Here is a 24248-nt window from a genome sequence, read left to right on the forward strand (position 1 = left end):
ATAAAATACAATTTCCTGTGTACGTACGTAGTTCGAGTCTACGAAGCAAGGATACGCAAGGATACGGAAAATCGCGGCAAGATATCGGTAGTGGGGATCAGCGGGTGGTAGTTGCAGGACTAGGATTCACAGAGAACGGCAAACAGGCGGACAGTCGCGTTGTCAGAAGTGTGAGAAGCGAGTGTCGCTACGACGCGAGCACGAGTACGAGTACGAGTACGAGCACGAGCGCAAGCGCCGGTCAATCCGTCGTCAGTTGCGAAAAGCAAGCGAATCAGCTCGATTCGTGCGCGTCGTACTCCAATTTCGTGTTCACAGTGATATTTGGCGTTGTAGTGCTCACCTGTCATTCCGTCGAAACTAATCTGCATACAGTCTGCCAATGCGCCACGTGCGCAATGGGCATGATGGGAATGTTCAAGTGGCTGAGAAAGTAAGTCTTTTTTTTTTATTTTTATGCTTTTGTATTTTCATTTTTTCTCGTCACTTGGTCTTGCTTATCGTGTATTTTGATCTAGTAATAAACAATTAAAAATATTACGTGTGTAATAGGCTGTAGAGAATGTGATAAGTGAAATACATAAACATGTAGTACATAGTTTCGAGGCTATTGGTAATAGAATATGCAAATTGTATATTTTTACGTCAGCTTTACCTTTGAAATTGTTTATAGCGGTGATGTTAATTAGAATGTTACTAGATTAGAAACGTGTATTGTTTGTTGGCTACTTTCTAATCAACTTTTACAATGAACTTGTGATAAACATTTTAGAAAGATCGAGTGTCGTCGCATGTAGCCTTTGTACTGTTTTTTTTTTGTCAAACCTTCGTATTTATTGACAGCGTATAGTAACATTATTTCTTTTTTCTTTTTTATTTTATCGTCAATTAGTCACATACGAAATCATCTGTTACCACTTGCCAATCGAGTTTCCTGTATATTTTAACGTTGCAAACTTCCTTATACTTTGCAAATATTTAACCGCTCTTCTCGAATTTCCGTCGATTACTTAATTATCGGTGATTTCTTAATTATTACACTGGATGATATAGTTCTACTTATTTCGTAAAGAAGCAGTGAAATATAACGAAGAGCGTTTTGTACATGTGCTTCCATAATTACATCGTCATTAATAGTTTTATAATGTCATATTGTATGTAACTGTACTTATTGTTTAAGTAAAACACAACGCTGAGTATTTTGCGCTCCTTGTCAAGGCGAAAACGTACCGATACGTTGTTACGTGTATAAATAACACTACTTTTAAATATCGTATTTCGCGTAGTTGTCATAAATTTGAAATAAAGGTGACACAACTGAAAACAGTTAAACAGAAAAGATAAAAAATTAAGGTTTAAAGAAAATGATTCTTCGAAACGTTGGCGCAATACAATTTCAACTGTTAGTGTATTTACCGATTAAAGGTCACAGACTTTCAGGAAATTTAAAACTCGAAAGATTGGAAATTATATCAGTGTTTCTGCAAGTGAACGAGATAAATTATTCGAATGACAAGGATGAAGATATTTAATAAATTAAAATCATATTCTATATACTGTACACTTTGTTTATTAAGAATAGCAATACGGGTAGAAGATATTGCTTACACACTCGGAATAATTTTATATTCGTGACATTTGCAATTTTATGTAATAGAAACTATTACGATTACGATATAATTCGATCTTATTTTATTAATCACTCGAGCATAGGAATTTAGTCGTATAACTCTTTTTTTTAACGATATTTAATGATCAAAACATTGCATCGCGGGCATTATTTTATGCGTGATTTTATTTTAACCACTTTAGTACACCTTGCTCGAAGCGTGAAGAGGAAGTAATATTACCCACAGAAAACAGAAAAAAGTAATTAACTAGTAACAAACTCGTGAGCTGAAAAACTTGATTAACGTCAATGAAAAGTTATTTCGAAGAAAGAAAAGTACTAATAATAACGAGATTCCTTATTACCACGAGTAAAATAATTTCCTAGTATACGGCTTTATTTTTCTTTAAACGATATTATAATTTAAACGCTGTTTTACGTTTAACGTAAAATTATTAAAGCGTTAATTTCTTTCTTTTCCTACTCGACAAACGCAAAGATCATTATACAACGAAACGAAAGATAGAACGAAGAAATCGCGACTTATTTATTGCAACATTTCCAAAATTGTGTCTCAATCAGCGTCGCTGGAAAAAGTCCATATCGTCGAACAACCTGATCCAACAGCTGTTTGATCTTTAATTCTTTTTCTCCTAACGTAATCGCGTGGTAAACTGTTGGCCTGATAAGGTTCCTTAAACCGTAATAAACCAGAGATAGAATTATTGCACACAAACGCTTAAAAGATTTATAAACATCACGATCACATATACATAGTCTTATTTTTCCTGAATGATGTGACGAAAGATTTAGTATCATACGCTTCCAGTTTGAAACACAGTATTTTAGAGACGTTCATGATGCATGTACGAACATATTTTTGACTTTCATAAGCCGCTCCGACATTAAAGTGTCGAATATTAATTAGAATATTAAGTAGACTAGACCTATGTCGAATATCAATTGGAGTAATAAGTGGACTAGAGACGTTCTACGATCATTTGTTGCAGGAACATACTTTTTCTAAATCAAATACCGATCGTCGAATAATGAAATTTTTCGGATAGTCTAATCTTGTTTATAAAATTTTGTTTCCAAATAGTTAAAGATAAATTACAAGATATTATTAAAATTATGTTATCAATCGTCTTATGAATAAAATTATATATCTTATTTCATAAATATTAATATCAATGTTTGATAAAAACTTTTGAATCAAAATGTAGTAAATTCTTTCAATTTTTATATTAGATATAAATTAATATTTATTAATTATTAGTCTTACAAGAGACTACGTCCAAATTTTCTGTTAATATTAATGTTCTGATAACAATCGAGGGTCTATTTTATTTGAAAGATTCTCGAATTAATTAAAAAATAGAGAAAACGTATCGGTCCTCCTTTTGGTAAAAATAAATTCGTGTACGTGTAACTTTTTAAAGAAACGTTGTAAATTCGCGTTTATTTAAGGTATAGAATAGCGTCGTTAAACGTAAGCATATAAAGCTGTTAACAGTCGGATTGTTAATGTGACAGTTGTTAGCACGACGCAGTTTTGTATGTTTACAAAGACCCGTTTTAAAGAGTTTCGAAGGTAATTACTGTGCAACTTTTGTTACAATCAATGGGTGCTACGACCTCCTGTGACGCTCATTTACTATAAAAGAAACAATTTTGTAGCAACAACACGTACATAAAACTTTACTTTTCTGTTCAGACACATACAGTAATTATATCATTTTGCAATTTTTTATTATACACGTACATGCCCTTTAATTAAGACTCCTCCATTCGATATTTATTTATTTTAATTTAATTTATCTATAAATCATTTAAATTGCAGTACGTGCATTATTTTACGAAATACGTACCTTTACGTCCATTACGTACGTATAAGAAGTCTTGTTCTTTAACAAAATTATTCTGATTCAAGAAATTAAAATCTTTGAAACTTTAATAAAACTGTACCATATTATTTTATACGTGTATTCATATACTATAGTAATAATGTTATAACGTGTGATTATTGATAATACTTCTTGCAAGTCATACGCAATATTTGTTCGAAAATCGTAATTCGTTGGCGAATATACGTTGTACGACATCGAGGAAAACAAAGTCAACCTTCAAAATGAAAACAAATTTTATGACGCAGTAGACTGTCTAGCTGCTACTCGATAATAGCGTATTGTTTCGTCATTGCGTATTTCTTAGACGCTTATCCAATCACCGAATTCTATTACGCAACTATTTCTTCCTTCCGTATGAGCGAATGGACGAATTAATTTTGCGTGTTTTACGTGAGGTGGCAAGCAACATGATACGATCAGTTTCGGTGGAACATACGAAATCGTTGCAAGAGAACATGTACATAAGTAAATATTGAATCGTCAAGTATCTTCTCGTGGAATATTTTTAGTAAGTTGACAACTACCGAACTGCTATTGTTGGGACCATAGGTGGCCATAATAATTTCAATGAAATTTAATTCAAGTCATTCAACTGTAGAGTATTTAATTTTAATTTGTACTCTATACCTTACGTGTGATCGCTAATGATCTTTACCGCGTAAAATATACAGTAAAAATTAAACTAGTGTCATTGGTTTGTAGGCGATTTACATGGATTTAGATTAAATTCTTTAATTCTGCGGTACTTTGTGTTTATTTTTACTTAAAGTTAAATTATTTTACTTTTATGTTAAAAAGAGCCAACAATTTATGTTTGAACACTTTATCGCCCTACGTGCAACAGATGTAATTTAAAAATTGTAGAAAATATTCCTTCGACGAAAGAATTGCCTCGGTATCCCTTGGATTTTCGCTATTTTTGAAATTGTGCAAAAGTTGGGTAATAAAAAGGAGAATAGGAAGATAAGAATGGCTAGTAGGAAATCCAACGGTAACGTTTTTTGCTGCAAGTTCTCACTGTTACTGTCATATCGAGCAAATCTACCACAGGAAACTGTGTTCAACAAAGTGAGACCACATTGTTTGAACCGACGCGGCGCGCAGTGACAAACGAACAGTCACTTCTTTCACTGCGTTACAACAATGAATACGATAATTATGGTTACTAAATATATCACACGCGTGACACTTATTACGATTGTTCTGTGTCTCAACCTATATTTGGAGAAAATGGTCCGCTTTTACGTAACGCCGAGTCAGTGAAATTAATTCGATAGAACAGTTCCTCGATGGATAAGGCACCGAACGAAGAAATCTTTAAATTTCCTTTGGAAGAAATATTTTATATTTTCTGCGTGTCGTAATCGATAATTAAACGTTCATATTCGACGCTAAGTTTGGGTTAGGTTTGATTAAATTTAATTTAACGTTGGTAAAACGAATCGTAAAGTTTGTCAGAAAGAAATCAAAACGGAGGACAAGTGAGAACGTACATATTGAGAAGAAAACGAACCTTTGTTCGCGTAGAATGTGCTTGAACGAAAAACCATTCGAATCTGAAAAATGCAAAAGAATTATAGGTCTATAGATAATATTCAAAAAAGTAATCGCTGTGATAAATCTAGCGTTAAAGAAGATAATCGATATTTGAGTAATTATCGATACCTGATATTAGATCGTTATATCTCGCGTTGAATAAGTATGTGGTTAAAAATTTGCACAAGTAACTTTTAACTAACACAGAGAAGTAGGAGTAAGTAAATGGAATAAATTTGCATGTTTATTACATATCTATGAAAATATTTTCCCGAGGAAAAACACGAAAGAAGAAATGGTTCTGTGAACCAAACGATTTTTGCATATGAAAGTAATAATAGAAAGAGCTATTTATCGTTAGGTTGAAATTAACATCGTGTAATTGAATGTTAAATAGATCCAATTAACTATACAAATGTCAGTACTTTCACAAGGAATCCTTGCAATGGAAACTTTCGATAAATATAAATTCCACCGGAATAGCTTCGCGTTAATTCCCAAACGTTTCACGAGTGATCGAGTTTCCAGGATATGTGCGGAAAAAAGCGTTGGAAATATGGAATTCGCTTTACTAGCTTTTCTTTTTTCTTTTTCGCGTCACAGCTTGTGCAGGAGAGCATTAGAGTAATTAGAACGCTACGGTTATTACGAAACCCATTAGAGGAAATATTAATATCTACGTAATTTACCATAATTTATTGCTATAACGTAAAACCGATAAGAACATTAATTTCATTTAAAAATACAGATATAAGAGTAAAACGTGTGTAACGTGTGTGAAACAAGAAACACGTACCTATTATATATTCATCTAAAAATACTCGATCCAATTTTGTATCTTTTATTTATTTTATATTATTTTCTAGAAGAGACAAAGCGCAAAAATAATCTTGTAAAAAAGCGTGAATTATTAAATCTACGCTGGAATTCGATCACGAAACAATACGTACTTGATGAAAATACGACGGAACAATCGGTATTCGGTACGGTTAATAAAAAGAACGCTCGTCTCTTCTTCCAGTAATTATTTTATATTTCAAATAGAACGATGACATTAAAAATAACAAAAAGCAAAATTCAACTTTAATCCAATATCTTTTCACGTACCTCTTTCCGTCTTTAAATTGTACGAATCTTTTATTACCTTGAAATTACGTTGAACTATATTCTTTGTTTGATCTAACTTTCCTTTCCTGAATATCTCGATATAAAAATATCTTGGATGTTGTCAATTTTTGTTACATTCGCCGTGTCGTTATCGTTTAAGAATGTCCCCTCGTTTCGTTCGAAAACTTCATATCGTACTTTCTTTCTTAACATTCCTCGTATCCCAAACGTTTCAGACTTTGAGCAAAATCTCAACGTACATTTTGTCCAAGTCAGGTAAAAGTCAAGCGTTTCGCACTGGCATTTCTCGCGATCTCAACGACACGTTACGCATGTCGCACGCTAACACTTTTTCTCTGAGTTTTTGGTGCCGATGCCATTTATCAACAGGCGACACGAACATGGTAACCTTCGCCTATAACACAGCTCGTCAACGAGAGAATTATGCTTTATAATAGGCGTCGCTGCAACCGGTTCCCCTGCTCAAAACATTCGGATAGTTCACGGCGAAATGACGATCTGCTGTATTAGTTACATCATTGGCGCACACAACCGTGAACGTTACCGTGGTTATTCATCGAATTTATAGTTCGTGTTCGATTTCGTGCGAGTTTTGTCTACTCTTAATGCTCAAGTGGAATGTTTCCGCAGTTTGCTCCGTGCTGTCGAAGTTTCTGCGATGTTCGCGAGTGTGTGAAGTCGTCCAAAGTTAGTAAAAAGAGTTTCATTTGAGACGAGTCGTCTGTGATATTTAGTAGAGCCAAGTCGATTCTTTAAGGTGGATTTCACAAAGTTCTATACGTCTGAAATAATTTTCTGCTTCTTAACATTACTCGACTATTGTTTAGAATCGAAATTTTACTCGAGAGAAAATGTGTTTCACAAGGACTGTTGTATCTCACAAGGTTTCGCGATGTTTTATGAACAGTTAGCAATATTGAAATTCCTCGTGGTTGATGTCCTTTGAAATTGAAATATCATCTGATATAGTGCGCGTTTAAAATCAAACACTATGCACTTGGAATATCCGTGAAGGCCATTACTCTATAAAATCCCATGGAACTAATGTTCTGTGAAGTTGAAATTCCTTTAACGTCGATACTCTTTGAAAGAGAATTTTCCGTTTAAAACGAAATATCTCTGATATTAACGTTATTAGTATCGACGTTAATTTAAGGAACTTAGCATTATATGTTACGAAGTTAGAATTATCGTAAAATTCGTATATAAATTTATATAACTCGTTGCTTAATTTTCCAATGGATCGATACAAATATACATTAATTATATCTAAAAATACGTATCTACGTATACACAATAGACTCAGGAATACGACTCTGAGAAGTTGAAATTCCTTTAACGTCGATACTCTTTGAAAGAGAATTTTCCGTTTAAAACGAAATATCTCTGATATTAACGTTATTAGTATCGACGTTAATTTAAGGAACTTAGCATTATATGTTACGAAGTTAGAATTATCGTAAAATTCGTATATAAATTTATATAACTCGTTGCTTAATTTTCCAATGGATCGATACAAATATACATTAATTATATCTAAAAATACGTATCTACGTATACACAATAGACTCAGGAATACGACTCTGAGAAGTTGAAATTCCTTTAACGTCGATACTCTTTGAAAGAGAATTTTCCGTTTAAAACGAAATATCTCTGATATTAACGTTATTAGTATCGACGTTAATTTAAGGAACTTAGCATTATATGTTACGAAGTTAGAATTATCGTAAAATTCGTATATAAATTTATATAACTCGTTGCTTAATTTTCCAATGGATCGATACAAATATACATTAATTATATCTAAAAATACGTATCTACGTATACACAATAGACTCAGGAATACGACTCTGAGAAATTAAAATCCTTAGTATTTTTTTAAATAAAAATTCCGTTAAACCGCTGTTCCGTACTACTGAAATTCAATGGAGTTAGTGGTCCACGAAATTAACATCCTGTAAGATCAACAACCTACGATATTCAGATTCGGGACAACACAAACTATTTTCGTGAAATTAAAATTTCGACAACGCTGCGAACGTTTTTAATCACGAATATATTATTCCATCGTATTTATAACAAAGTTTCAAAAAAGTTGATGAAGCACTCTATTCCATAAATATATTCGTTAATCTAAAAACTTGCTTCAGCATCTTACGTACGACAGCGATAGGAAGATTCGATATCGATGAAAGACAACGATCAAACGATTATGTCATGAAACATAAAATACGAGATAGACGCTACATAATGCTAGCGAATAAATATTTCGATCGAACGATAGACAACGATAGACAAAAATAGATAGCCGGACGAGTTTCTCCGTAATACCGTTTGCTTTCTGCTGTATGAAAATGTCCCGAAAAGTTTCAAGCGTATCGAAGATACGGGTTAATTACGCTCAAAAAGAACGGGGCCTTTTGTGTGGTTTGGAGGTGAGCACAGGTAAACCGTTACCTTAGAATCAACGTAGCTTTGCTACGATATAACGACCTCCATTATGCTTCTAACTAAATGATCGTACGCTTACAGGTACCAAGTGTTTTCTACGTAAAATCATAGAAAAACGAAGATATAGATATGTACTTTATTTGTCGAATATTCTAAGTGAGAATACAAAAAGGAATACGAAAGACTTCGACCAATTACGTTGTATCGTTCGATAGACAGATGTAGAAGTGGCCAATTTGTTTAAAGCTAACGGAATGTTACGGAAATAAAATTGAGAGAAATGGTAGAGGATAATAATGGATATCGTACGTGTGGAGAAATTAGAATGATAATTACATTTGTTTACAACGTTTGATCGGAGCTGAGGATGTCTAACAATGATAAATTCTATCGTAAAACGATGTAATTATTATATTCGCGATAAACTGTTATATTTTATTCGCGAAAGTTAGATTCACCTTCGAACTTGAAATTAAACTCTTCGATTTTACTCGTTATCAATTGTAAGAGATAAAATTTCCTCTTTTTCGTAGGATTACTTGATTTTCGAAATAGTAAATTTCATTGCTACTGTAAAATATACTGTGTATATATATATAGTGAAATATTTGTAATATTATTATTTCAATTCTTAATACGAGAAGCGATTCCAGTATTCGCGTTACACTGTGTTAGAAATTGGTTTTAGCGTTCGTATTTGCGTTTGTCTTATGACAAATTCGCGAATCATCTTATTTCACATATTCACATTACATAATTGCTGCTAATGAAACTGTGACGATGCGGATCTGAGAATAGCGGCAGGTCAGTTCTCGCTGCACCAGCGAGACACAATAAGGGTTTATCAAGCATACTAATATACCATATGCTTTCTCTGTTAATAGTTATGTCGTCATATGGACGAGGAGTACATAGACATCGGTAGTATTAATTTAAAGCGCAAGCTAAAACGTTACGTCCTGTTTCTTCGCTGATCGTGTTAAATTATTTTAAGAAATCATATCACCGCAGTTATTTTTTTTTTTTTTTAATAAGCGATAACGATTGCATAATATACGTTGATATTTAATAAGAAATTGCAGATTGGAAGCGACTGATATTCGTTTTGATATCTGTTTGAACGTTACGCTTAATGTTAGTAATCGTCGGTTGTGCAATCAGTCTGATAATGAATATTTATCGAATTTGTCAAAAGTATAAATAAGAATTTATGTATATCAAGGTTTTAGTATTTTCATATAATCGATAAACTTTAATTAAAATGAAACGTTATTTCACAACGTTTGCACACTAGCTAAGGATTCTAACGTCTAAAAATTTCGTTTTACATGAGATATGACCGATGGTCTTTGAGATTTCAAACTATCAAGTACCAGTACACTTACTATAAAAGTAAGATTTCACAAGAGGCAGCATATTACACAAATAATTTTCTTATAACATACAAATTTTCAAGTCAAAATATTTATTTCAGATTGTCAACAAACTAGTTATAATTTAAAAAAAAAAAATGGACACAACTCGTCACCTAGTTTACTAGCCGAAGATACGTGAAATGCGGTCATAGGATGTGCAGTATTTGTATTTAATTTCCTTATTCTGTCACGATTAATCTGCACCACATAGACAAAATATGTATTGAGCACATATCTTTCGATAATTTGTAGAAAAATACAGCTATATTTATCGCTTACTTTACGACACTTATTCGCTTTTATTTCTTTGAATAATTTTGATTTAATATACCATGATAAATTTACCGATATAATCGTGTAAATATCTCACATAAGTCTAGAAAAATTAAATTCTTTGTTATAAAACCTGGAGCGTAAAACGATCTTTACCAAAATTAACAACGAACCTTTACCCAGGTTCAATTTCTCGAGTTATATAAAAATACGAATTTGCATAAAAATCCGCAATTTAATTATAAATTTTGCTCGTCTCTTTACTTACTCTTTGATATCTATTTCTAACGAAAATTATTATCAAATTAAATAATCATTAAACTATCGTAACGTTCAATGATTTGATATCGTTCTTAATAAACAGTCGCTAGTATTTAGCTTTAATTAAGCGAGTATATTCAAACGAAGTGAATCACGGAAGCGTACTACTTTTGCTAACGTTCTCGCTAGTTAGTAGATTACAGTTTATCAGATTGCATTATCGTTACGTCTGTATCTTGCCTATCTTCATCCGGCGTTCCTGATTTCACCGGCATAGAAATAGACGTAAAAATTGCTACTCTGTAAATTGTGCACGTTGTTACGATTCGTATTGAATTTCAAAGAAGAGCGATATCCATATGTAAGTCCTTGTACGAACCACAAGATAAAGTGTTTCGGTTACCTTAGAGTGTAAATTAGAGAGTCTTAATTATGCTTGGACTTGTGCTCATCGATAAAACCATGAAAAAACTTTATGGACGTTAGTATCGATAAAGTTCGTTAAGTTATCGCTACTCACTTTCCGATTTTATCGGTCGTTCAATTAGTCTCTCGTTTAAGATCGATTGCAACTAAAACGATTCATGAAATTGATTAATCAATTAAATCGTCTATAATAATCAAAGTATATATATATATTGTAATATACGTACTGTTTATAAAAAATGTAACGAGTTGATTTCAATCAAATGAAACGTAGAGGCAACGTAATAATTATCAACACCATTTACAGAAGAATAAGTTCACCACTAATAGGGTCAATTTTAACCACTCGATGTAACCATTACTCAGAGTTTAATTAATCGTTCCAGCAATTGGTTGCAGAGATTTCTTAACGAAATCCTGTTTAATACTTAAATTCAATTGAAGAAATTACCGTTTACGCTTGATCCCGTCAATTGCGAGTACGTCTACTTCCCTGGCTACGCAATCTTGTAACCAAATAACTTTAAATAGTAATAATTTTAAATAATAACTATCTAATATTTAAATTCAATTGAAGAAATTACCGTTTACGCATGATCTCGTCGATTGCGAGTACGTCTACTTCCCTAGCTACGGAATCTTGTAACCAAATAACTTTAAATAGTAATAATTTTAAATAATAACTATTTAATACTAAAATTCAATTGAAGAAATTACCGTTTACGCTTGATCCCGTCGATTGCGAGTACGTCTACTTCTCTAGCTACGGAATCTTGTAACCAAATAACTTTAAATAATAATAATTTTAAATAATAACTATCTAATATTTAAATTCAATTGAAGAAATTACCGTTTACGCATGATCTCGTCAATTGCGAGTAAGTCTACTTCCCTGGCTACGCAATCTTGTAACCAAATAACTTTAAATAATAATAATTTTAAATAATAACTATCTAATATTTAAATTCAATTGAAGAAATTACCGTTTACGCATGATCTCGTCAATTGCGAGTAAGTCTACTTCCCTGGCTACGCAATCTTGTAACCAAATAACTTTAAATAGTAATAATTTTAAATAATAACTATTTAATACTAAAATTCAATTGAAGAAATTACCGTTTACGCTTGATCCCGTCAATTGCGAGTACGTCTACTTCCCTGGCTACGCAATCTTGTAACCAAATAACTTTAAATAGTAATAATTTTAAATAATAACTATTTAATACTTAAATTCAATTGAAGAAATTACCGTTTACGCATGATCTCGTCGATTGCGAGTAAGTCTACTTCCCTAGTTACGGAATCTTGTAACCAAATAACTTTAAATAGTAATAATTTTAAATAATAACTATTGAGTCGTCTTCAAAATTTCTATGGTATTTCTTATACCTGGATTTAATGTCACAAGTACAATGGCTCATAAAAACATTTGATTAGTTAACAGCGAAAATTTGTATCAATGAAACTTTTTCCAGTAGCGCGCGGCTATCGTGATTGTATTGATAAAATTTGAAACCAAGCCAAAGATCTATATAGAGATTGCGAGATATTTAACGTAAACACACACTTAGCGTTAGTAGAAAATTGGCATACAACATGAATCGTGGTCCTCGATATACATATGCCTGATTAACCCTAACGATGGCTCACTATGTATACGTATATAGTGGCTCAATGTAGCGAATAGTTCAAAGCTGTGAGAATTTTCAAGATAGCCTAATCAAATTTTAGTAATAAAATTTGCTAAACTTGCCTGATAAAAATTATTCAATTTAAAAGGCCAAATTCTACATTTACTAGATCGCGAAACATTCGTTTTATGTTGTCATTCGATTTTTCGCTCTGTTAACGAATACATCGCTAACGATATGTAAACCGGAAAGAAGGAAGAAGCGCAGAAAAGAGAAAAAAGTAAGAAACGAAATACATAATCGTGTCGGCAGTGTCGTTGTTCTACGATCCATGAAAAAGGAATCAGAGAAAGTACAAGTTCGTGGAGTCTGGAATTTCGCGGGCAAAAAACAGATATAAACTATTTACTTTCCGCAATGCTTCGGCTTTTTCCCATTCGAATCGTTCCACTAACCTCTCTAGCTCTTTGAATCGTAACAGAATAAAATTGACGGGTCTATTACTTATCTTCCCTCCGAGGAACGAGTTTTAGTTTTAATATTATTAATAATGTCTTTAAAATGTAATTAATATCGCCTATGATATTGCCAATTTAAGATCTACAATTTATTTTAATATCTCTGAGTTCAAAAGTATTTAAAAATGTTACGGTATTTGCTAATAATATTTCTAATTTGATATCTACAATGTAGTTCGACTCTTACGGAAATTTTCTTATATCCAGAGATAATGATTTTTTCATTACTGATCGATCGAACGAATTTGACGTGCTGAACTTGGTTTCTAATTCATTTCCATTAATACACACTGCCAATTCAATGACACGAGTGTATATATTTTTTCAGAGATACCATACAAAGAGATCGAAACGACTGGAATTTTGCTCAAAAGCAGAACGGCCTCAATGAGTAAGTTTTATATCATATTTGACTGGCTCAAAATTATAACGATGTAAGTCAAAATTTTAAGAACATTAATTATTTTACAATCGTTAAAGGAATTAATCGTTCGATTTGATAATTAACTAGGTTATAATTTCATTCTATATTGCAACGTGATTCTTTAATTTTAAAAATATATGTGTATGTGCGTGTGTATAGGGTGAGGGATTGAATGTTTTTATAAAAATGAAGATAAAACAACTCAATTTATAAACAATAGCGCTGAATTGACTTACACTACTATGATTTTCAGTCCGCCATTCGATGCCTTCCTAAAAAATCTTTACTTTTAATTCATTGAATTATTTTTAAAAAAATGATAGTGGACAGACATCGTATCTTTTTGGTATTGTACATTTATTCGCAGATAATACGAACATGCGACACATGCATTACACGATCTAAGACTACGAACATGCGACACTTGCAAAAGTTTCACATTCGATAGGATAGAAGTACTCACTGACATATGTTGCTGCAATGTATGGTATAATTTATCCAAAGGTATACAGTACTCGTATTTTTCTTCTTGAAAGTTCAATGTTAGGTCAGGTTCCGACCAGTTGTGATATGTTAAACCTCACTGAACACGAGAAAATAGCGATCATTATCACCACACCTACCGTGGAAAATCGTTTAGCGATTGTAGTTATCCGACGACTATAGACCGTATTGATGCTGTTTACTGCTTAGGACTTCCAAATTTTCACCAAACCACTACTGCGTAGTTCAGAATCACGTAATGATCCATTTTATTCGAACGTCGTTTGATTCAAATCAATATCGTTCACTTTTTAAAAAATGCAGTATAATTTTTAAAGTGTTGTACTAGCTTGCATCACGAAATAAAAAGACTGCTCGAATTCAAAATTGCAACGTACCAATCGCAATACGAGATATTCGGCGATGACTAATAGCGCATCTTAGAATGTTTTTATCGATATACGATCGATAATTCGATCCAGTATACACGTTAACAACACTAGTGCCACCACGAATTTAGTTTGAAGGATACATAACTATTAAATGTAAAACAGAATTTGATTACTTTGATTTAAAAAATGACAGACAGAATGAAAAGCCATCAAGGATCGAAATATAATCGCAGACAGACTGTCAGGTAAGTGCTACATTTTCCGCGCGAAAGCAATAAACGTCTTAACCTATTTTATCATGTATATTGTAAAGAGAATTCAAACTGACAGCATCCACCGTGGTTCTTCTAATCGACATCGTGCCATATTTAATTTCTTGGAAGTTCGTAGTATTTTCTAGTTTCTAAACGTTATCATTATCGCTCAAACTTACTTTGTATATTTAAGTGGTATATCGGTTACACTTTGGTATCACACGATGTTATTGTTACTATCCTTTAAAAACATTGTCTGTCTTTTATTTTATCGTTATCGTTCGTATGAATTTTTCGTATTGTCTCGAAACAGTTACATTTGTGAGAGGGTTCTCAACTTAGCTAGTGTAAGTAAGGTGTTGATACTATTGTAATATTTGTTACAATACCAATTAATCGTATATATGAGTGTGATTTGTATAATATAATATCATGTGATGTAATGTAGGTTAAAAATATAAATAAATATTTAAATCGTAGAGAAAGCCAAGTAACTTGATTTTATTAATTAAAAAGCAATGTCTCTTAAAGTGTCCGTAGATATTGAGTACTTTGTTATACAATATTTCACTTATATAATTTATTTGTCTTTTTGTCTAATATTATAGTAATAATTTCGTAGTATTAATTTGTGACTCGAATTAATCGTTGTTATTGTACTCATTCTTATTGATATATGCAGATATATTTTAACGTGTTTATAATTTATAGATTATTAATAAATATAATTATGAAATACATTTCTTTTTCGAATATGTTACTCTAAATGTTACTTATAATATTTTTACTTCTGTTTTTAGCGAATCTTATCGTAATGCTCTTCAAGCTTTCATAGATCGAAGACGAATCTCCGACGACGTGGACATCGAAGCACCTTCTAGTCCCGACAAGAAAAGGGCAGACTTTTTGGCAAAAAATAATAACAATAAGTCCGACAATGAACGGAACTTACGAGAACCGAAATCGATCGTACCAGGTGTACCGCATATATTAGCTCCTGAGATTTTTGAAATTGGATGGATAGCGGGCACGGAAGATCGATATCTGGAATTGATTTTTGCAGAATGGCAAAATACACGAGTTTCACTGAAGAGGCATTCGCATCCGGAATGCAAAGATGCTGTGAAAGCGGATTTAGATGTGCTTTCGTACGTACCGATCGATACTCTATAAAACGATGGACTTTTATCGATGCGTCTCTTTCATTTTATTCTCAAAAATATGAATTTACACAAAGCAGTTTATACATGTTATACGTTTTACGATCTTCGCATGTCTTAAACCGACAGTTTAAAAAAGAAAAATAATTAATAGAGTAATTTTCGCGAATAATATCAAAGGAGACAAGTGGAAACCATACATAAGCATTATCTTTTCACTTTCACTTTTGTAATAAAACACCCAATAGACCTCATAAAAGATATAAATTAGAAAAAACGAAGCTGGTACCCCGCTGGGGGTAGCCGCCCACATGCTATATTTATTTTTTATTTTTATTTTTTTTTTTCTTCACCAACAAGATATAACACTTTACCAAATGTCCATAAGGACAAATTGTAAAATAACCAAAATAAAATAAAAAAACTTTTGTAATATTTATGTTTCTGTTTAGGGAGATTCGACACCCTAACGTGCTATTGTTAATGGCCACTACCTTCACAGACGATCATGGTCTAGTCTCCATTTTCGAATCCATCGATTGTACCCTTTATCATTACATGCACGATCAGGGTGAACGAATATCCATACAAGGCATTGCGAAATGCGGAGGAAGACTGTCCGATGCTTTAAGACATTCTCACATGCGCGGATACGTGCACAGTGCCATCAACTCGCATTGCGTCTATTTGGCTTCTAATGGTGTCGTGAAACTAGGTGGATGGGAACTGGCCATGCATATCAACAATGTAAGTGAACATATTCATCTTTTTACGGTGGTTTATGACATACGCTGATTAATTACTTTGGTATTAATTACTTGGTCGATATTTTTATAACATGGCTCGTTCGTTCCATGTTATATCGGAACCGTATTTCAGAGTACCGTGTTATAAGAGGATTGGATGTACTAATAAATATCTCATCAGTGACGTTTAACGATATCGATATAACTTATGTTTCTAACATTTCTGTAATGCGAGTTAAGTGTTAGTGGCTGACTAGCGCGTAAATAATCCTCCAGAAAATGTCTACTTAATATTACTAACGCGTAACACCTCAAATAGAATCGTAACATTTAGGATTTATATTTATTTTCCACTACATTATTTCGACGAATATTATTTGCCATTCTTTGACGATCTTTTCTCATGAACTAAAACCTAAGAATAGAATAATGTAAAATCAGAAATCAAGCATTGTTTCAAAATCGCTATTCCGTACGATTTACAAATGTAAAACGCGAAGTCTCTAGCCGCTTACAACGCTCGTTGATGTAATCGTAGTCAACAAAAACCTTAGTCGATCGATTTTTCTTTCCGAACACTCGGCTCTTTCTCAATTGGTATTCAAGTATACAAAGTAACAGTTTCATATTTATTGTCAAAGGATAATAATTTACCTATCAGCGTGCATCTCATAAGCGAACTTTACACAAACAAGATAGCACGTTCGTAATAAATTGTTAAACCAGGTTGCATTAAATAATTTCAATAAATCTTTGAGCTGCACATTCTTTCGCGGACAATGAAGACATTGATCGTCGTGGAAAACTAATGACACGGCGAATTACTCGTTTGTCATCGGACGAAATTAATTGAAAATAATCCATACGTGTCGAACTATTGCGCAGACTGGTTTTTACAAGCTGTGACTACTTAACAGTTCTTTTTTTTTTTTGTATAAATCCTCGGGAATTAATTCATGCAAAATATTTGTGAACAAATATCGATGCGTTACCTCTTCGCACAATGTGAATTGACTTTCACAGAGCCAGCAACAATTATTCTTTTCTGCGTGAATCGTCAGGTTATTAACGAAAGAAAGAAGCTAGTCGCAAAGAACAATAAAGGTAAAAAGTCGTGTGTTGAAAGTTGGTTTCACTATTGGAAGTTAACGAACTGATTATGATGCGGTAGATCGAGAATTGACGAGAAATATAATAATTCACACGTTGCATAAGTATAGTAGCGAGATTTCGGCTATTTCAGTGGAAGGATTAAGCGCTGATTAGATTTCATATCCATTAAATTATAATATACGTGATTTATTTTATAATGCGACACATGTGTCGTACAATGATATTTAATATCTTTTAACTAACGTTAGATGCTCTTTTGTACCCGATTTTTACTTTATACTTACAAAATCTCGATCAATTCGAAATGTAAAAAAAAGTTCTTTCGATATTTGCGAAATCCCCCAATTATCATTTCGTGAACTACACACAGCTGACATTAAGTATAACGTCATATCCGTTTTTTCATTGACGCACCCAACAGTATTTCGTAGCAGGAAATTGTCGGCATCGCTTCTCACCAAATGTTCATTTTTGAATAAAGTCACTGTACCGTAACACTCTTAATTACGTTCAGCGGATGAAACATGGAAATTTACGCTAATCATAGGTAGCGGATAGCTGAATCTGTCGTGTACATTATTTTTGAACACATGACTCAATCTAAATTCGTATACTGCTTTTCTCATCTGTGTTTGTGTTTCACCATAAACAAAACACTTAATATATCTTTTAATTTTTCAACTAAGAGCCTATGTCTATATTTCCAAAATATTTCATCGTTGAATTCCTGGATATTTAAAAAACTCCACTTAATTAGCAACTTACGTTTTCGCATATATATATATATATATATATATATTATATATTACATATTATATATATATATATATATGCGAAATATCCATATAAAATATAGTAATATATTATATTATATAATAATTAATATAAAAGTAATTATATAGTAATATATAATATATAAGTAATATATAATAATAATATATATATATGGATACTTCTATATCTATATTCTATATGGATATTTATATATATATGGATACTTCTCTGTGGTAAAGTGTTGGAAAACGTGATTTTACCATTTATGTACTATGTACTTTAGGTATTATGCCTGAAATCAGTGTTGCAGATATTTTTACCGAGAGAATTATACTAGAATGCGCGTGTGCGTATGTGTGAATCAAGTAGCTCTAACATACACGCGAAGGTTTGAATAAATTCTGTGAATTTTGCACAATCTTCCGTCTCGATTCGCGCTCAGTTCTCACGGATATTTTTTACAGCAACGCTTAATGTTGCAATGTAAAGACGCTTTACGAAATGAAAGATATCTTAATATAACTTTAAGCGTAATACAGATATATAAAAGTTTCAGTTAGTAATACAAAATAAAGAACAATCGATAGACTTTAAAAAGTCACGAAATATTTTGTAACCGTATAAAGATATCTTATATAATATACGCAAGTGTTTTTTTTTTTTTTTTTTTTTTTTTTTTTTTTACGAATATAACATCTACCTTCTCGAATACACAATCTATATATATACAAGTGCCATTGAGAAGCACTTTTATTAACTTTCTTTTGACAAGATTGTATTTTTTTAATTTTACTATAGCCAAGACCAAAGAGAGAATACGAGGAACGTTTAAGAAACGAGATTTTTCGTTGGCAAGCGCCAGAACTTTTTCACAGTTACGAACCACATAAAGAGAGCGATATATACGGACTGGCTTTATTGATTTGGGAAATGTGTACAAGTAAGTGTCCAATCAAATCGGATGGATCGAATCGTCGATCCTTCTTCCACTATTTTTTTTTAATAATACGTTTAATTGGTATAACAATAAACAATTGCGAAATGAGTTTTGCGTATTCGAAGAATTTCATACGCATCATACGATTTCTTCGGCTGAATCTGAACGATTAGGAGATTAACTTTTCAACGAGAAACGCCACCAACAACTCAATATAAAAGTGAAACAGGTTTAGAACGAATAAGGAAACGAAATCACATTCACTGAGATTTCAATAGTTTTAAACGAACGGTATGATTTTCGTGGCACTGCGTTTATTAGACGCGATAAACGAAGTTTCACAACTATTTCAATTATTTCAAAATATTTATTTATAATAAGCAGGATAACGTATGCGCGTATGATGCACGTTCGCTTTTTAATTATAAGTGAAATAGCAGCAACCATATTCGTGTCTCTTGTATTTATAATTAATATTTATATCGTAATTTTATATTAGATTGGATTAGTTAAGATCTACTGGTGCAATCCGTAGTGCGATCGATTACGTTAAGAGCGTGGCAAATGACTGCGTACGCGAAGAATTTTCAAAATTAATTTTCTCAAGAACGAAACTGCAAATGTATATTTTCGTTTTATTTTATTCGCAAAGAATCCATCTATGCCCGTACAGAAACACCCTGCAGTTCAGTTTAATGCTTTCTATGTCGTTATTTTTTCTTCATATTCTAAAAATTAAAATTCGATTCTTTAGATGTATATATCGTCTGAAATTTGTATATCCTTGGTTTTTTGTATAAAAGCAAAAAAAAATAATCCTCCGAAAGCTTTCCTCTGCAACGACTAATTTTAGTCCTTGTATCGTACATTAATAAATATCCGTATGCGTAAAATTATGAATTGCTTGATAAGAAAATATTGATTTTTCGTTAATAAATAGTGCATGTACCATGGAGCGGACATAATAAAGCAGACGTGGAAAGACAGTACGTGCATTGGAAACGTGGTGTTATGATGGATTTATATGATTTTCCACCATTGTTGCATAATTTGCTAGACGCTGGACTACAATTAGATGTTAATAAAAGGACATTGGATATGGATAGAATGCGTAGATTTCTCCTGAGATTGGAGGTACGTTTCTGTAAAAAAAGAAATTTAGATTTAAACTTCGTTAAAATATTAAATCTCGCGACATCTTATTTAATTCAGAAATACAGTATCAATGAAATTTGTTATTAGGTAATTTGAAAAATGATATAATATCGATCTAATTTGATACATTTTTACATGTCCATTAAATTTCAATAGATACGATAGAGGAATTTTATTTCTGTACAGTTTTCACTTTTAAAGACTCTAAGATCTTTGTAAATGCCACGAATTTGTATCGAACATGTATCATCAATTTTAGACGCAATACGAACGTGAAGAACCAGTTTATGTCGACCAATACGTGAACAATAATAACAAGGCTGATAATATTTATGCGTTGCCAATAAAAAAATCTCCCACGTCGAAAAATAAGGGTTCGAAACTGACAAAAAGCGTTTCCACCAAACAGTTATCTCATTCCGGGATAAGTCCAGATTCTTCGTTGGGGCAACAATCGTATTCAAGAAAGTCAATATCCAAGCAAAATGCAAATCAAAAAGTAACACCTGATAACGAAGAAATAAATTTCTTTACTGACGATGTTAAAGGCAATACTAGAAACGATACAGAGAAAAACACGAACATTTTTAACAATTTACAAAATAATTATAAGAAGATTAACCATCTGACCTCTAACGTACAAGTATCAGATATTCGGAATGAAGAATTTAATGCACAAGAAATTTCGCAACCGTGGAACAATACTTATAGAAAAGTCAAAGCACCGCAGGAAGCGACGGAGTCTAAAACAACATCGGTTTATTCCTCGCCAGTGTTAGAATCTTCGGACGATGAATCCTATAAAGACGCAAGAACTAACTTAAAACAACTGAAAGAAATATTGGCATATAAAAGGGAACATTTCTTCTACGGCAGCGAGTCGTCACATACGTCTCCAAATATAAGTACGTATACATTTTTTATTTGTATTATTTGAAAAATGTTTCGAAATTATCAGTAAAAGAGCTATAATTTCTTCCTGCAACTAGAAAAATTAAAAAAACGAATCAAAAAATTGGGAGTATTTTATATATGAATATGTATATATATATATATGTATATATATATATATATATTCCCGAATATATATTCCCATTATTATTTATTAATTTTTAAAAGATGTAAAGTTACAAATATAATGCTAATAAGATATTTAAATAAATAATATATTTCAATTATTACAACATTACTTTATGTAGTTTTTTAATCGTTTTAAATCAGATTCGACCAGTAATTTGCTCACTAAAGTAAAAAGCAAGGATTACGAACCACATAAGCCAGCTAGCCACAAAACTAGTTTAGAACCAAAATACAGTAAATCTTCTAATCAGTATGATCCGACTTACTTGAAGCCAACGTTTCAACGACAGCGTAAGGTACAATTTTCTTTAAAATTAATTTAAGATACTCTGGGCTCTACTAGATCGTTCTTCAACGAGTAACATTGAATCTCATTATATTCTAATACCATGCTACAGGTTCCTTATTTACATACTCCTGAGGGCATTAAGGGTGCAATAATACAACCACAAGTATTGAATTCCAACCCACAAACCTTCTTCGAATCTTCTTTATGGAGGAAGGAGAAGTTAATTTGCATATCTAAAATGAGAAAAATGGATACCGATGAATCTGTAAGAATTTATATTATTTTGTTTTTGAAAATCCTAAAAATCTTTACGATTATATACTTTATAATTACAGCCACGCCACCTTGCAGAACAGATAGACGATAGCGATACTATTTCCACTGAAACTACGACTAAAAATCAAACAGGAAAATCAACAGAATCGGTTTCTATCGACAATATTACTTACGTGATAAACAAAGACTCGGAAGGTAATAAATTAATCTAGTAAAAATAAAATATTTTTCTAATCTTCTTGTCTCAGGCTGAAATAATACTATTCCTGTTTAAGTAGTTTTGAAAAGTTATTATTATATTATAATGTTCTAAAATTTATAACATTTTCTTATCTTTACTACTCTAGTGTAACAATTAATCTTTATGATAAAACGATTAGTCACTAAAACAGAAACCAGCCTAGGAGAATCTGACCAAGTATACGAAAATATAAAGAATTCAACGTCGGCCACTAATCTTCAGAGCGAACCCTTGCGAGTTTTAAAAGATGCTTTGGATCGAGCTACAAAAATTGTGCGCTCTGTTACTCCAAATAGTAACGATTCGTGTCCGTCTCCTACATTTAAATACTCTTGTCGAGACTTTGAAGCAACTTTGGGTGATAATCAAGTCAAGAAGGATATTTTCGATAATCTGTACGATTTACAAAATAACAGCGACGACGAGGAAATTAGGGCTATTGAACGGTCAACGACAAAAGACAAATCATTTTTGTTCGATAAGTCTAATGTAAATAACTCGATGATTAACAATGAAACGCAAAGTGAGTCTAGTAATAATAATAGCATTAGCCTTACCAATATTGAAAACTACAACCATTCGTACGACACAACGAATGGCAGAAATTTTGTTTGCGATTCAATTGCTGAAGTGTCAGGTGAATTCAACACTTCGTACATTGATACAATATCAGAAGAAAAAAAGGCTGAATCTTTAGACAATAAAGTAACTGATATTAAAGAAAACGCCAAAGTCTCCGAAACTGCACAAATGTCTGAAATACCCGTTCAGGAAAGCGATGTCGAAACTAAGATAGAAATTAAGGAAAATGAACAGAAGTCTGTTATGAAAAATCTTGATTTTACGTTTATGAACGATACTACGAAATACAGAAACTGCAAAACGTGTCATAACAGTAATTTATCAAGGCGGCGTTCTTTACCAGCAACATTGAGCCAATTTAGAACAGCTAACAACTCGGCCTTAGGGAAATTACCTATACGCAGAAGGGTAAGCTATTTATTCGATAAAAGATGTAGTACGCTATATATATACTACATATGCTTTAAGCATTTATGCAATTAATTATTTTGTAATTCCTTAATAATATAAATAAAAAGAAATATCCATATAAAAATGCGATAAAGCAGATATTAAAAGCTATTATGTTTTCAACAATAATTAATAGAAAAGCATTAAATGACAAATATTTACTTTACTTATATTGTTATAGGATATTCCAGACAATAGCATCGAAGATTTATACATAGACGACGAATTTGGTGATGAATTAAACGTAAATATGGTTTTGTTAAATGATGGTTTATTACATGACGACGATTTCTTATCCGAAATATCGGAGCTATAGAATACTATAAAATAATAATTATCAGTTACGTTATTCTAATACTGCTAATAATTTATTATAATTTACTTTTAAAAGATATAACCAATATTACATAGTTATGAAGTTCCAATTCAGTTGGAATACGCGGTATTGATAAATAAACATTTACACTTACTTTATATTCGTTTTCAAAAAATATTCATATATTTTGCATTTTGACATGTATACGACAGTTAAAACATAACTATGTATTTCTTCTTCGTGTAAAATATATCATTAAGTACTGTAAAGTACGAAATCACACACGGTAATATTTTTCATATATAACATAAATGTAAATAATAAATACCATTTATATAAAAATTGCAAAATATTAAAACAGATGCTTTTAATATTACTTCCTAATTATAATAAATACACATATATATATATACATACA

At 32.0% G+C, this 24248-nt stretch overlaps 1 protein-coding gene and 1 long non-coding RNA gene across 4 annotated transcripts; one reads left to right on the top strand and one right to left on the bottom strand.

Annotated features, from left to right (window-relative positions):
- Nucleotides 1-24240, top strand: LOC132911199 (uncharacterized). 3 transcript variants are annotated; one of them, XM_060967632.1, is made up of 12 exons: nt 1-433; nt 13487-13549; nt 15512-15859; nt 16324-16618; nt 19303-19444; nt 20382-20575; nt 20856-21501; nt 21818-21972; nt 22075-22230; nt 22301-22436; nt 22622-23472; nt 23696-24240. In XM_060967632.1, exons 1-12 carry the CDS (start codon nt 399-401, stop codon nt 23828-23830), a joined length of 3156 nt encoding a protein of 1051 aa, XP_060823615.1. In that variant the 5' UTR covers nt 1-398; the 3' UTR covers nt 23831-24240. The 3 variants fall into 3 exon arrangements, with proteins under 3 accessions (XP_060823615.1, XP_060823624.1, XP_060823605.1); XM_060967641.1 differs by lacking the exons at nt 1-433; nt 13487-13549 and adding exons at nt 13956-14086; nt 14651-14702; XM_060967622.1 differs by lacking the exons at nt 1-433; nt 13487-13549 and adding an exon at nt 14496-14702.
- Nucleotides 15724-16418, bottom strand: LOC132911332 (uncharacterized). Its single transcript, XR_009658966.1, has 2 exons — nt 16297-16418; nt 15724-16089 (listed from the first exon to the last, which is right to left on the bottom strand). It is a non-coding gene; the product is annotated as an uncharacterized LOC132911332 (long non-coding RNA).
- Nucleotides 24241-24248: the final 8 nt, after the last annotated feature.

Source organism: Bombus pascuorum, chromosome 1 (genome assembly GCF_905332965.1).
Source record: "Bombus pascuorum chromosome 1, iyBomPasc1.1, whole genome shotgun sequence".
In the NCBI taxonomy this organism is placed as follows: Eukaryota; Metazoa; Arthropoda; class Insecta; order Hymenoptera; family Apidae; genus Bombus; species Bombus pascuorum.

Excerpts from the sequence above, each read along its gene's own strand:
- LOC132911199 (XM_060967632.1), top strand. The coding sequence starts at position 399 with ATGGGCATGATGGGAATGTTCAAGTGGCTGAGAAA. Across the intron at positions 434-13,486 it reads ATGTTCAAGTGGCTGAGAAA|AGATACCATACAAAGAGATC; the intron begins GTAAGTCTTTTT and ends ATATTTTTTCAG. Across the intron at positions 21,973-22,074 it reads CGTTTCAACGACAGCGTAAG|GTTCCTTATTTACATACTCC; the intron begins GTACAATTTTCT and ends ACCATGCTACAG.